Genomic DNA, 15,506 nt, shown 5'->3' on the forward strand with positions numbered 1-15,506 from the left:
AGAAGCTGGCATCTTCCCAAGGCTTGCTGCTATCAGAACAAAGCATGAAACTCACATATTCCAAAGTCCCAAAGGCTGATGGAGGTCGTCTAGAGATCAACAGACATGAGATTAATTTTACTGTCTGTTCTTAGTGCCTGGATACTACAGTCCTGGATTGTATAGTCATTAAAAATGGAGCTGCAGTTCTTTTATCTTTTGCTAGCCTTGTACTTTGCATTCAAGCATGACAGGAACCAACGGCAGAAAGAGGTAGTGCCTTTATTTAATAGAGTTGCATATTAGTGGGTACTTTTAATGCATTTTTTTTTGCAGCAGGGTCCTCAAATATATTTTTAATAGGTAATGCTGTATGAAATTCTATAATAGCATTTCAGAAGACTGTGACACACTATCAAAAAAAACCCAAAAATTAGACAGCATTTTAGTCCTTCTATCAAACAGGCAGCAGTTCCTATTTTAAGCCAGGTAAAATAACTATGAAGTACAGGAAATTAATATTTATTCAGACTACTCTATATTCTCAAAAAAGCTAGCATAGAATTACTAAAATCACAGAGGCTGTGTGCATGTTAACACCCTAAATACGTAGTGTGCTTAAGAACATGTAGACACACACTTTCCTTACACGTTCCTGAGCCCTACAGTTGCTAAAATGCAGGGAAAGAAGGAATAGAGAGGGAAGAATAGAAGAGAATTATATAGAAATAATAGAAATTACGTTTCAAGACACAGCACAGATCAGACCGGTTGCCAGGCTTTTATTTTTTATTCTTAGCATTTTTTGCTTGGCAGGATAACTCTTGGGATGGTCTTGGGTAATAAGCTTCTTGCTAAACAGGAGACCTGACAAACGAGTTCATGGCTTGATCCAACAGAGAATCATTTCAATTAAACAAGCATCCTCCAAATAAGCAAAAAATACTGAAATGGACAGCAATGGAGACATTTTTGAGTCCCATTTTAACACGTTACAGAGTTGTCAGTTACTCTTCTCTTATCCAGTTAATACCAGAAAAGGTCTTCCTCTAAGGCTGTGCAGTGTCTACAAGAAGTGTACTGTAGCACTAAAAAAATCCCACAGCTGAGTCACTTGAATGTCTCCAAGCGACTTTGCAGATAACAGTGTTTCCCAGCATCTCCTCTAAAACATAGTCCCAGCATACTCCCAGAGCTCGGATTAAGCAGCCTCAAATCTGTCTTTTATTTTTGCCTGTGACAAGAGAATTTGCCTCTGGCTGTCCATGGGACTTTCAGAATCTACCAGGCTTCTTCTATATGTGGAAAGACTTTATATTTGGGACTGGAATCTGCTTTTAATATTAACAGGTTGGACTTTTTACAGGAATAAATTTAAAAACAGGGTCTCTTCTTTCAATTTGAAACAATGCCTGGTATGAGTTTAATTAGAATCCAGTTTCTTAAAGTAAATATTCTCCTAAGCAGAAACTACGGCTTTGTGAAAATGCGGACAACATCTCTACAGATATTATTTTAAAACAATTGGTTATTTTATAAACAGCATATTATGCAGTAGCAAACCAGATTATCTCTTCTTTTTTTTTTTTTTTAATGGTCATTAAAGACAAAATGTCTAGTAAAACATAAGGAATTCTCAGACAGGTTTTAGCACCCAGGAGATGGAAAGGGATTATTAAAAATGTGACCATTTCCTTATCTCAAAAAACAGGCATTTATATTTCTCCCTTCTCATCTTTATTTATTTATTTATTTATTTATTTATTTATTTTCCCAGGTGGAAGTCTCTTCCCTTTTCTTCAGAAACTGCATGAGACAATGCAGTACCAAATTCACATTTAAAGATCTGTTAAAAAGAAGTTCACTGTTAGAAGCTCAGTTGAAACTATTGACACGAACAAGTCCATGAAATGCTATGGAATGCCTTCAGGATGGCAGAGGGGTTATACAAACACAGCACTGCATCTACACCTAAAACATTTGGTTTTCTCACTTATATACACCACAATACAACTCTCTCTTCAACTGCTTCTCATTCAGTGAGCCTTTAAATTACTATTTCAAATAATGAGAATAAAAAGGCATCTACAGTAGCCTTTAGATTGTCACTCAGAAGGAAATACCTAGAACATTATGCTGGTGTATTAGTTCCTTCAACCCACCTCTAAACTCTTGAATTTAAACACAGACTTTCTTACCTGCTCCACTCTTTTTCTGCTGTCTGATGTTGTGCTGAGAGGCTTACATACTTGAAAGAATGGCAACAAGAACAAGTTCTAATAACTCCCAATTTCCTGATAGAAGTGGTCTGAGGAACCTATTGTCTTAGAACAACTGAGAATGGATACAAGAAAGAAAAAGGAAGGAATGTGTTGGAAGACCATTACCTCTCTTGAGTGAGAGAATCAGCAGCAAGCAACTGAGACCAACAAAGAAGAACTAACAACATTCAGGGCAATCACTCAGTCAGAAGATACATTGCTTTCATGCCATCTAGGTATTTAAGGGGTGGAGAGTATGCAATTTTTTTAATTAAAGCAGAAGAAGGTGCTAAATGAAGATAGGTAACTCCAGGAAAGTACTTTCCCATCCAAGACCATAAATGCAAGTAGTCTATAAAACAATCATGTCATTTTACAGCACACACCAGTTTTTAACTGATTTCTATTGAATCATATGTGAAGGTCAGTGGTGCGTGGCACTGAATTTGCACTTCGATCAACTCTATCAGTCATAACACTACAAGATCATAAAATAGTTAATTTACAGTCTGCAAAAAAACACAGATTAAGCAGATGGAACATGGGACACCCAGGTTTTCCCAAACAAATTGCAGATAAGGACATGTGATCTCTACTGGTTCAACAACAGCAAAAAAATGCATGGGGAGGACCAAGTATGTATGTATACACATTAAAAGTTAATGCAATTTGTTCAGACTAGATCCAATCTCTGCAGCTGCACAACTTCACTAAAGTGTTTCATATCCTCTGATGTGCACAATAATAGCAGGTAAGAGGGAAATTGATTTACATTGCTTTCACAACGTTAAATGCTCTAATTATTAAATAGCCCTCAACATATGGCAAGGAATTAAGAAATGTAAATCAGGAGCCATGTGCTACATAGTAATCCCATAAATGGTTCCCAAATAGCAACACCACTTCTGGAAGGCTAGCAGAATCATACTTTTCTGATTTACACAACATTTCTGCAAACTTGTGGTGAAATACTCTGCACTGTAAAGCAAACTACTAATAGAATGGCAATGGTAAACAAAATTTCCTTTAGCTTGTGATTAATTTCATTAGAGCATTAACATGGAAAAAAACAGATACCAAAATGTGTTTAAAGATTAATCTTGGCATATTAAAGGGCTTTGATTCTTAAAATTTATTAGACTTTTGACAGTATTAATTCAAAATCTTCTGCTGATGCTTTAATTTAGCAGTTTGGTGAATAGTACAGCAACACATCCTCTATAGCTGTTTCTTGAGATAGATGACTCATTGTTGAACAACACTAATATCAGAAATTTAAATGCATGCATATACCATAATGATAAAACTGCTTATCTATTCTACTTTCAAGTTTCCAAAGGATGTTTGAAAAAAACAGCACACAGCTATTTAAACCTGCCAGTTGTTTAAAAGTGCTCAATGTTTAGTATGACAATTTTATCTCCTTCCTTCACTCTTCATCTCTTTTGTTCTGCCCTCCTTCCCTTTCCCATGTTTCTTGCTCATAGTGGTTTTTCACCTTGGCTTGTATAACCCTAATGCTAGGTTGTTGAAAAACAGCTTTTTTTTCTTACTTGTTATTTGGAGTCTTTAGAAGCTACTGTTAGATATTAATTGTAGCCACTAATACTGACAATTAATACAGACCAAAATACTGTTAAAAAAACCCCCATGTGCTGTTTTAATATACAGACAATTACAATGTCCTTCTGCATGATCCTTTCTGATGAAATACCCCTCTCTCTCTCCACACTATTAATTCTAAAAATTGGATGCACTAGATTGTGCATTGAAAAGGTTATTCTTAAAGACAGTCATGAAATGGTAGCACTGATAGAAAACAGAAACAGGAATATGTAGTCAGGAGTACTGCCAGAAGCAACAGATCTATCTCAGACCAGTCAACAACACCAGAAAACTCTTCTGGCACAAAAGGAAGGCCACGCAATCTGTGGGTAAAGGATAACCTTTGCTTTCTACCTACCCAGGAGTCTGCCTTTGCATCATTTCAACCTCCTCCATCCAGTTCCATTAGATAAGAAATCTTTCACACAGCTGGATGTTAGTGGCTGTACCTGGGAGAAGGGTAAGGCAAGGCTGGGTTTCATGCTGCAAAAAAAAAGTAGATAGCTGCCATCTACATGGCATGTCTCACCTGGATTTGGGTAAGACCATACTTAGCTGGAATTAAATAAATTCATCAAATTTTGGTCAAAAAAGACAGCTGGAGTTTTCCATAAGAATGGACAAAATAGGTGTTTAGAAAAGAAAAAGGATATATAAGAACAGAAGAAAAACACAGGGGGAACTCTGGAAGGTGTCTCAGGGTACTTCAGAAGGTAGTGATTAGAGGTTCCTGGGTGCTTTCTGAGGAGGAGTTGATCTCTAGGATACACTGTGCTGTGCAGCATTTCAGTTCCCTGTACACTGCCAAAGCAAACTGAGAAGGAATCAATTAAATACAGGGTCTGTCATTTAAAACACTGTCTTTTCACATATTTAACCCTTTTCAGGACTTCAGCTTAAGGTGATAATAGGAAAAATGTGGCAAAGACCATAAACAAGGATATTTCCTCTTCATTTTTGAAGATCCTTCCTGTCTACCCAAAATCTTATATTTATCAGTGGAGTGTTTACGAATAATAAGCCCAAGAGTCATAGAAGACTGTGCATCCTGCAATTCAGAAGCAGTTTAAACCTTTCATTTACAGAGATGTTTTCCTTCAGCTATGTCTTCAAGATCTAACACACTAAATTTAATTTTTTTCACCTTTTCCAAGTAAGATGGAAAGCTGCAGCCATTAGTTCAATGTCCAGCTGGCCGTCAGTAAAAAAAATCTTAGAATAACTGAGTTTAAAAAGAACCTCTGGAAGGTCCAAAGCAGAGCAATCTCTGAAGACAGATCACGTTTCCTAGGTCATATTCTGTCAAACTGTGAGGGTTTCCACAAAGGTGGAAACTCCACCACAACTCTGAGCAGCCATTATCTCTGCACCTGTTGAAAACTGCCATCATTGGCCTAATAGTTATGAGTTTGCCTAGTAAAGCTAAGGAGGAGAAGAAAATAATTGTTCTTCATTTTTTTGGTCCTATTAGATTATGTCTCATAAAGAAAGACAGTATTGTTACACTGTTTTTTCCACAATCAGCCCTTGAATGTAGTAGAAGCCTGTTGCGCTGTGCAGAATTAATGTCTTGTGGCAGCTTTTTCTTTATGGGTGCTAAAATACAGAAAATGTACTTAATTGTATATTTGCCATTACAGGGTTCAAGAACAAAGGTTAAAAAACCCCAGCCTTTTCTACACGAAGAAGCTGAAGGAGTTCTCCATGTCCATTTAATCCCAGGTTTTTAGTTTTCATTTAAAATAAAATGTCAAAACTTGCCAATGAATTGTCTTGAGAGTTATGCATGACTATTTGCTTAAATATTGGTTGTTGTCACATACACAGAAATCGACATCACTAAAATAGTGATGCCTAAGCATATCACAGTACAATAACATATTCTTAAGGTACATTTTTTCACCTTTGTGAAGGGCAGTGTATTCCAAATATTGTCTGCATCCTATACAGCTAAACACAAAATATCAAAGACCATCAATGCTTTATTATAACTGGTTTAATAGTTCTTCACCAAAATGTTCATTACATCTTTAGGTGATTATGTAACTGAATGAGACCTCTATAGCTTCCTTCTTACATTCTTAATTAGCACTTTTTTTTGGGGATATCTTATTAAAAAAATATTTGAAATGTAATATACAAAACTGAGTACTCCATGGATGCATCGATATTTGAAATGTAATTTTCTGTGTGTCTCCTATAAAAAGAATATACAAAACTGAGTACTCCATGGATGCATCGTAGCAGCAAATATTAAAGGATTTCCCTGACATTCTTTATAAGTATACCTTTTAGCATAACCCATAATACTATTTTTTCTGTATTACAAAATCTCTTTGTTCCTATAGATTAACAGTATTTTTCATTGTAAGCAACATATACATTGATTACTACATTTTAAATTCACTTTTTTCTTGGTTAAAATCCACTGCTAAAAATCCATGAAATCCATTAAAATCCCCAGAGTTATCCTGGATGAATTTCTAATGCACTTAAATATTTCTGAAAATGTTTCAGAGTCAGATTATTTAAATAATAATTATTTCCAATTCAGGTAGCATTATGTAAATTGTATCATTACACAAGGGTAATGAAAACTTTGGAACTACGATATTGCATTCCTTTGGTACTTAGCTATTTAAACTAGTCAGCCTGAATGAGAAGTAGTTGTATATTTCAGATAGAAAAAAAAATCATTGCAAGATTTATGTAACATGATAAAAGGCCTTAATGCAAAGCAGTCAACAGTAGAATACCTTGGATATCAGCAAGACCACTGCTTCTCAAGCATTTCCTAAATAACCCAGAATAATTGCATCACAGAGAAAAGGTGATGGTTTTGATATCTTTGTCCATCAAATCTGGCTGAAAAATTTAACCACCCCGTCAGTCTGCTTTATAATGAGCACCAACGAGCTACACAGAAATCTGCAGCATCTACTCTCACATCTTCCTTGTAGATGAGAAAAAAGTAAGCAAAGCTCTAATTCACCCTTCGTGTCGTCAGCAGTAATTCTAGCATTAGAAGCAAACGCTGATGCTTTGCCAGGAGAGGAAAAAAAAGTACTGAATATACATGTTCCGTGAACTGGGAGAGCCTCCCAGACTAGCTCCTCGATAGGCATATATAACGCTACTGTAAAGTACCTACATTTTTGTTAACTCTTCTGATGCAAAGCATTTGACTCTTGGGGATGGTGCTGTGCAGGGCCAGGAGCTGGGCTCCTTGGGACCCTTGTGGGTCCCTTCCAACTCAGCCTATTCTGTGTTTCTGTGATTTTTTTCACTTTACATTGTGCAACACTTTCCCCAGTTGTAGTACTCTGCACAGTTGTAGCATTAATTTTAATTTTACACCTTCACTGTTGATTTATTCACAGACTTTCAATAAATAAATAGATAAATAAATAAATAACCAAACAACCTCTGCCAGCTCCTCAGTCCTTATCCTGTACTACACAATTTTTCTGGTTTTTTCTTTAGTATCAAAGAGGTTTCTGTGGGTTTTTTATCCTTCCACTTTCCTAATGAATCGTTCCCTGGAATGCTTATAGCTACTGAGTTAGTTCTGTTCTTGGATTTAAGCACCATCTGCATGCCCTGGATAAGTTATTAATGAGATTTTCATATCCTCCTCTCTATTGCTTTTCCATTTTTTACAAGGAATGCTTTTTGCCAATATACATTATCCACAGCTCTAACATAATTAACCTGAGTTTCTTGCTGACTCCTCTGAAAGCACTATTATGGCCAGATTCCATGTGGCCCTTCCAGGTATGCCCAAAAAAGGAGCATACAGTAGTTTACTCCTTTGTGTCCCAGAATTTACAAAGATAGTGGGCTTTTAGAAGATGCAAGTGCTGCTCTGAATAGCTCTGCACCAGCACTGGCAGAGAGATATTACCATTTCCAAAAGATGAAACTGGAGCAAAGAAAGGCTAGGGAAGCAACCAGAACTGAGCAGGGGAACTGCACTTTTTTCCTTTAAAAGCAGAAGTGAAAGCTTTCCAGTAGTATTCTGCAGAAAAAAATAGTCAAAGAACCTTCTTTTATGATACTCTGAATTTGCATTAAGCATGTTTGGGGCTGACAAACACTGCTAGGTTTGGCTAGGGCACTAGCCAAGCTAGGGTCCCCCAGCTAGGGACTGCTACAGCTACAAACTCTTCTCAAGCTCATTAAAAACTCTGAATCATAGAGATGTATAAATACAGCGCCCTAAATTTAACATATTCCAGATCATCAGCATATGATCATGGCCGTGTTTCCTGGCAACTGAAAACATCCAACTATTTCATAAACACACACACACACACACACATGCATATAGCTCTCCTGATCTGAGCAGGGGACAAGGGTAATCTGTGAAAAAATGGATTTCCCTTGTGCTCATATTGGTGAGCACATCGCACAGCTTTTAACCACCAAGTCTGATATTCTACACCATTACACTGATTCTATGCAATAATATATCCAGTGCTCCAAAGATGAAAGATCACACCTGCAAGTGCTCATGGCTGACCATCTCTCTGACTTGCAATAGTCAGCAAGAATTCCCCTCCATTCTCTTCAGTTTTCCTGTTCAATTGATTTACAAAATGTTGGGAAAAAAGAGGTTTTGGTCTGTCTGTAAGAGAAATGCAATGCAGATGCTTGCATAAAGCAACCAGAACCTTTGAAACCAGAGATGGTTCCTTCAAAATGGAATCACAGTGCATTTAATTTTCATCTGCCTACTGACTTATCTTCCTCTTTTTTTAAACAACCAGCATTCACCTCTTTGGTTACAATAAGAATGCCATTCCTGAAGCTGGTGAGACTGACCAGAGTTTGCAGAAGGGTCCTCAATTTGTACACATTTCCATAGATCTTTTCAATGTCAATATGGAACTTGAAACTTTAGGCTATGGAGTCCAGGCCTCTGTCCTTGTAACTTCCCTTTGATTTTGTTTTTGGTTTTTTTTCTCCAATATTTAAGTTTTCTATTCAATTATGTTTTATAAATTTCAGAGAGTAGAAAAGACAAAAGTTCTATAGCTGTTGGAAAGACCAATTTCAAATATGAGAAAGAAGCCTAAAAAGCTTATGGAGATAATCAGAATACTGAAGTATCCAGCATGATCATGTTCAAAGGGCAGAGGAGAGCAGACAGGTAATTCAATCACTTCCAGTTTTTTGGTCCCTTGCTTAGTTTTAGTGCCCATTATTTTGTGGATTTCCTTTTCTACATGCTAATAAAAAGCAAAGTATTTATGAAAAAGTGCTACCCTAAGTGTCTTGCAAATATTACAGCAAATAAAAAGAAGAAAATACCTTCATGATTTGTAGAAAGCCAAAAACAATAAAGGTCTGTATGACTTGCCATTTGCATGGCTGTATTTAATACAAATTAATGCTAATGACATAGGGAATTTGTTTTGAAGTCAAACTTGTAATTTATTTTGATGACTAAACAGAAATAGCATGGAATGTTTGGGTAAAATAGTTCATTTCAGAGCTGAAAGTGCAGTCAAGAGTGTTCCAGCTGCAATCCTGTGCTTAGCATAAAATGAGTACAGAAAAAAAAATTATCTCCCCTTGAATAAACCCATGCCTATCCATATCAGTACAGTAGGCTGGGGAATATATCTAAGTCATATGAGATGTCTCTGGCCTCAGGGGACGGTGCAGTGTCGTCTTCTCCCTGCCCGCACCCATTTTGCAGGTTATGGCATCATTGTAGTGTTCATACATCATTCAAGGATCCCAGCTGCTAGGACAGCCAATAGCCAACAGCCAAAACTTGTTTATCTGACAGAGGTGTATCACCAGTAAAAGTTAAACCTTCCTCAGCAGTCTATAGAATATAGCACTCAGTTTTGAAGTGCATCAGTGAAGCATCAAGTTACAAACTGTCAGTACTCACACCAAGTCTGCCAGTAAAATGAATAACAAATCTATCCCTGAATTCAAGAACTACCTCCCAACCAGACATTTACTTAGCTGAATTTAATATACAGTCCTTCAAGAAGCCTATACACTTCCCTTTTGTTGGTCAATAACTAGATAAAATGCCAGTATTAACCTAAAACTTTTCATTACTAAATGAGCCATTTTTTACAATGAGCTAAATTCTTGCTGTAAGACATCTCTGAGAATGTCTTTCACAGGAAGTGAAAGCGGGCTGATGAACAGCTCTTGCTTTCAGATGACTTTAGAAGAATTCATCTCAGACCCTGAACTATTCCTGTTGTAGCACGTTAGGCCAGATTGTGATCCCAGTCATAGTAGTGATATGTGCACAATAATGCAAACTGCTATGCCAAAGTAAACATTCTACTGGTTTAAAATGAGTTATTTCAGATTCATATGAATGGAAGTGAAACATAACTGAGACTAAGTATCTTAGATTAATGATGTGTGGCATGGTCAGAATGCAGTAATCTCTCACAAAAACACTTTCAGAAATTCCCAGGTCTTACTAGGCACGTAGTGTTAAAAAAAATGTTAATTATTTCTACATCTCTTTTCAGACTACAGGTCAATATAGAAAAAGGAATAAACTGCTAGAAAATTCCAGAAATATGAAACTACATAATTACTATGCACTATGTACAAAAGCATTGTTTGGTATGTTTTGTGTCGTGAATTATCACAATGGCCATTTACAAGTGTTCTTTTAAACTGTAAGAATCCATCCACCCACAACTGAAGTATTCTTGACGATTAAGATTAATGTGTCATGAATCACCATGGTTTAATATGCATGACACAGTTTCATTTCACACATATTCTGCATGGGTTGATTGCCACATATACCAATATCAAACAGATGTTAATTCTTTAATTTTTTTGCTCTCAGAGTATGTTTTAATTACCTATGAGGCTTCATAAAGAAAAAGAGGGAGGTTATTTTGAAGCAAATTTAATGAAAAATATAAAAGTAAAATCCATTCAATTTTTTTCTTTACTTCATGTTCTCAACAATATAATTTCAATATTAACAAAAATACTTGAGATGTAAAGGAACTGCAGACTACTCTCATTAAATGGCTCATTCATTGTAAGCAAGAAAAATTTGATTATTTTTCTAATAAAATATATTATTTTAAAAGCCCTGCCAATTGAACATGGGCTTGGTGATATGAAATGTTTGTGCAAGTCATTGTATATTTATACTATGCCTAAATTCTTAAATTTGAGTATTTTGCAAAGAAATCAAAACTCCATGTAAAACATCACTATATAAATTCTCACATCAACAGTGCTCATATGTCAGCTAAATTAAAAATTCTCTGAATGTAAAATATTTTACAAGCCTCCTCTGTACAGAGGCCAGAAATGGAAATGAAAAGACATCCTAGGTTAAAAGTAATGTATAATGAGAAAGCTGTTTCAGTCAGCATCAGCTCCCACTTTCTGCTGTGTCAGATGCAAGCCACCGTTCTCCAGGACCAGAACAGCAACAGAGCCACAGGTCAGCATGGAATATTGTGGGATAAAACCTCTGAGCTTTAACTAATTCCTAATTTGATCATTCTAATTGTAATCGTTATTGTAATTTCCATGGAAGTTGTAGCATCAGCTTTGGGCCTGACCTTCCTGAAATCAACAGGAACAGGAATGGGTCCCAAGGATTTTGCACTAGAATTAGTTTCACCAAGCTGAAACAGTCTCCAGGTTGAAAATTACAATTACCAAAACTGTTACAAATAAAAATATTAATAGCAGTAGGAGTGTATATTTGAATCATACATGTCAATGTTAGACAGTATAAATACAGATAAACAATAATAGTAGATAAAATATTGTCAAAACTAAGATATTCAGCCCCTCCCCATGCCATAGAGATTTTTCTGTACACAGTAATATTTTCAAAACTATAAAAATTATTTCAATTTCTTGCCTATATAACACATATTGACATAAGATGGCATACAGCTTTAAAATCAAAATGTGAACTGACATTTTGAAAAATAACTGACAGTCATGGCACAAGAGTGCAGTGACCTCTGTCCTCCAATATTCTCTTTTCCTGTATTTTTTTTTCCAAATGCCCAAATAAGTGCAAGATGCCCAGAAACAAAATGCATGCTACCAGTGAAACCCTAATTTCAAAGAAGATAAAATACAACATTTTCACTGAATTTACTGGGCCCAGGAATGACTCTAAAATGTGGAATTTATAAACATCACACAAAACACTTGTGCAGATTTCTGAAAACATACACCTATCGCATTGCAGGGAATTAAGCCTGCATTCCTTGTTCAACCAAAATTCCCTGACTGGAATAACAGCTTTAGATGTTATTTTTGTTCAAATTCTGTTTTACTATGTTAAAACACCAGATATTTTTTCTTTTTACTTAAGATAAATGTGTGAAAGTGCCTTCTTTCCATTCATAGATGTTATCTTTCTCCAACTTCAAATGATTCATCTGGGTGAATGTAGTTATAAATAATTTATCAAGATACATACCAGTTGTTAGGGGAAAAAAAACCCTGAAGGAAGAATATCACTGCATAAAATCTGAACATTCAAATTGATTTTTTAAATCAATCTTTAATTGGTTTTATTACCTCCTAATCCAGGTCTGAGGCGATTATCATAACCATCCAGAAGTCTGTCTAGAATTCTTGTAAAGATGGTGATGTTATTCTTAGCTTCATCTTCCAGGGAGTCAGCCAGCACTGATCTAAATGGATATTTTACATTTTAGAAGGTGCTAAGTATGCTTTAACATACACTCAACATGCATTTTTTTTTTCAGGCTGGCCTTTAACTTGCTGCATTCTAACAGGAAGGGTGTATTTAACAGTATACAAATACACAATTTATATATAACAAGTTCAGACATGTAAGAGTCAACAACATACTATTTAAAATACCCAGGCAGTCATTTTCCAGTAGCCTCTACTTGTAGTCATCATTGCATTACTGTGAGTGCTACTTCAAGCTCCACTAACACTGTTAGTGGGGGCTGTGCTGGTGCAAAACCCAGGAAGAGCTTCCCAGGCTTTGGTGGCATGTTACTCCTGGACTGATAGCCCGGGATCGCATGCACAAACCCATCTCCTTCCAGCTCTATCTTATCTGTCCTCACCTAGCTATACTCTATCTCTGGATAAATCCTGTGGATTTGCTTCCACCCAATGGTCATGTAATGTACATGACCAGAAGAACTAACATGAGGGAAAACTCCAGCGATCATGCTCAGGGAGTCCTCTGACGACAGCAGTTGGTGGGAGGGAACACCAGTGCTGACTAGCAAGCTGCAGGATAGCTGTGGACAGCCTTCATCTTTCTAAAACGTTATTTTGTCATAAATAGCACTGTCTGATCTCCCAATAGATGCAGACAAACCTTATAAAAGTTGGATGGAAAAAGGAATCATAAATGACATATCAAGAAGAATCTAGAGATCACTGATTGTTTCAAACTTCCCCAATAAAGAAAGAGACATTACAGGCTTTATGGATCAAATCTCTGTGGAACATGCTACGGGCTGAATATGAACCTGCTGCCCAGGCAGCTGGGGTGTTCCACAGTCCTCCAGGACCTGGGCACCCAGACCAAAAGGGTTTGTGCCAAGGAAACCCTGACATGCAGAAAGCCTTACACATGCAAATGTTACTGTGCCAACAATTTTAAGCACTATGCATGTGAAGTACATGAGCTCATCAGTCTTATCTACTTAATACCAGCATATTAGTATCAAGGAAGTAAAGCATCATATGCTAAACACATTACCATTTATACCTTTTTCAGCCACCTAAATTTTTAACCTTAAATGTTTGAGTATTAATCATTTCAGGATGAAGGCATTCTGAATGCCATAACAGGAAGCATGTTTTCCTCCTCTTCCAAACCAAAAGTAGCTTTGGATGATCTTTTCTCTAAAGCAAGCTACAAAATTATTAAAGACAAGGTTGTCTGTTGGTCCCCAGTTCAAGAGCATGAAGGAAGTATTTAAATGTAAATCATTGCAGTCTGTGCTTTCCATCATATAAACTACAGAATCGACCCAAATCAGATAACTTATAAAGAACCCATGAAAACATCATGTGTGATTTTACTCATGTGTCAGTTTTTTATTAATTGCGATTACTGCATGGTTCCTTTTTGATTTGTAAAATGTATCACTGTACTCATGGTAGTGTACATCTCTGCCATTTTTAAGCTTCTTTTTGAGATACAGCAGTTTTTGAATTCAAGATTCCACTGAAAAAAAATTAGATCAATACAATTACATCAAATTAGGGTCGAATCCCGCAAACTTTACTCGGGCATAAAGTCCTTAATAACGCATGTAGTCTCTTTGACGTCAGTAAGATTACTCACTTGAGTAGGGTTTGCAGGATCTGGCCCACTGTGACTCAACTAATACTGCACCATAGTTAGGTATAAAGTGAAAGAGAAAACATAGTTTCAGGAAATATTTTGATCACTGGGAAACAAACAAACATATTGGAGACTTGTTTAATCATAGGAAACTTGCATTATTTAGCATACAATTCTTACTATATCAGGACAAGACCTACTGTAACCAGAACTAAAGCAAGTAAATCAAAGTTACAAACTACGATTAATTACATATTTCGGGACTGTGTGCAACACAAAAGTATAATGTGATAAAAATTACTTCCTCTTATACTGTCACTTTAGAAATGGAGAACTTTAAGCAACATAAGAAAAGTTGATTAATAAATGATGCTATTGTTTTATTATATGTGATTGTGAAGTTGTATGCTATCTCCACCTAGAGGTTTAAAGCTTAAGCATCATTTTGAATTCTATTATGTTTGACCAAAAAAAAAAAAAACAAGAAAAAAAAAAGGCATGCCCGTATTACTAAATATGTGAGCATTATTTTAAAGACTGTGATTTGCAGTGTGACTTCATGATAATCTATCTCTCCATTTTGTATGGTACAGAATCACAGTGATATAGTAACTCAATAATTATTTAGGATTCAATAAGGCATTTAAAGAAATTGTTATTTTAATGGTGAAATAAAGCATCAATTCAAAAACCGTTTAAGGACAAGAGATCAGGCTTTTTTGGTCCCAAAACTACATTCTACTGCATTTGCTCAAGAAACTGTGTAATACTGCATTCAAACAGCTAAGAAAGGTATTTTATTACGTTACTACATACTGTACTTTTATAACCACTCACACAAGCTTACCCTTAGTAGATTGTAACATACATGTTTGCACTGAACAACAAAACTAAATATCCTCTCACCTTGTTGGTAGCCACACCAATAAAACGAGAACCAACTGCATCTCGGAGAGTGCCAGCTTCCTCTTCATCGCTGCTCTTTGCAAAACCTAACGGTGTAAGAAAAACACAAACCCACTCTCAGCCACAGTCAGTCTCCGCCAAGCAGTGCTTTCAACTTAACCCGAGGAAAAATATGTCACTTCACTGGAGAAAGGAAACCACTGGATTTCCGCAGCACTTTTCAGTACTAGCAACTTATTGTATCTCCATCTTTCCCAACGATCCTGCTCTGTGCAAAGAGGCAACGTATGATCAGAAGTGGCATGTGAGCCGGCGCATCAGATGCTTTCCTGTTCCGTGATGTGAAAGCCCCGAGACGAAAAGGAACAAAAAATAAAAACCGTATGTATGGGAGGATGGGGGCTTAACCACCCCTCGCCTCACTACGGCACACC

At 36.4% G+C, this 15,506-nt stretch overlaps 1 protein-coding gene and 1 long non-coding RNA gene across 3 annotated transcripts in view; one reads left to right on the plus strand and one right to left on the minus strand.

The window, feature by feature from the left end:
• The window catches only part of GABRA2 (gamma-aminobutyric acid type A receptor alpha2 subunit), a 64,466-nt gene extending 48,960 nt beyond the window's left edge, over positions 1-15,506 (minus strand). Inside the window, exons 1-2 of the mRNA XM_008641407.2 lie at positions 15,073-15,506; positions 12,405-12,520 (exon numbers count right to left, since the gene is read on the minus strand). Coding sequence (XP_008639629.1) covers positions 12,405-12,520; positions 15,073-15,140 — 184 coding nt within the window. The 5' untranslated portion in view covers positions 15,141-15,506. The remainder of the gene's footprint in view (positions 1-12,404; positions 12,521-15,072) is intronic.
• Positions 15,365-15,506, plus strand: part of LOC108449153 — a 45,881-nt gene continuing 45,739 nt past the window's right edge. For both annotated transcript variants that reach the window (XR_001865286.1, XR_001865285.1), the window contains exon 1: positions 15,365-15,453. This is a non-coding gene — a long non-coding RNA (uncharacterized LOC108449153). The remainder of the gene's footprint in view (positions 15,454-15,506) is intronic.

Source organism: Corvus brachyrhynchos, unplaced genomic scaffold (genome assembly GCF_000691975.1).
Source record: "Corvus brachyrhynchos isolate BGI_N302 unplaced genomic scaffold, ASM69197v1 scaffold17, whole genome shotgun sequence".
Lineage (NCBI taxonomy): Eukaryota > Metazoa > Chordata > Aves > Passeriformes > Corvidae > Corvus > Corvus brachyrhynchos.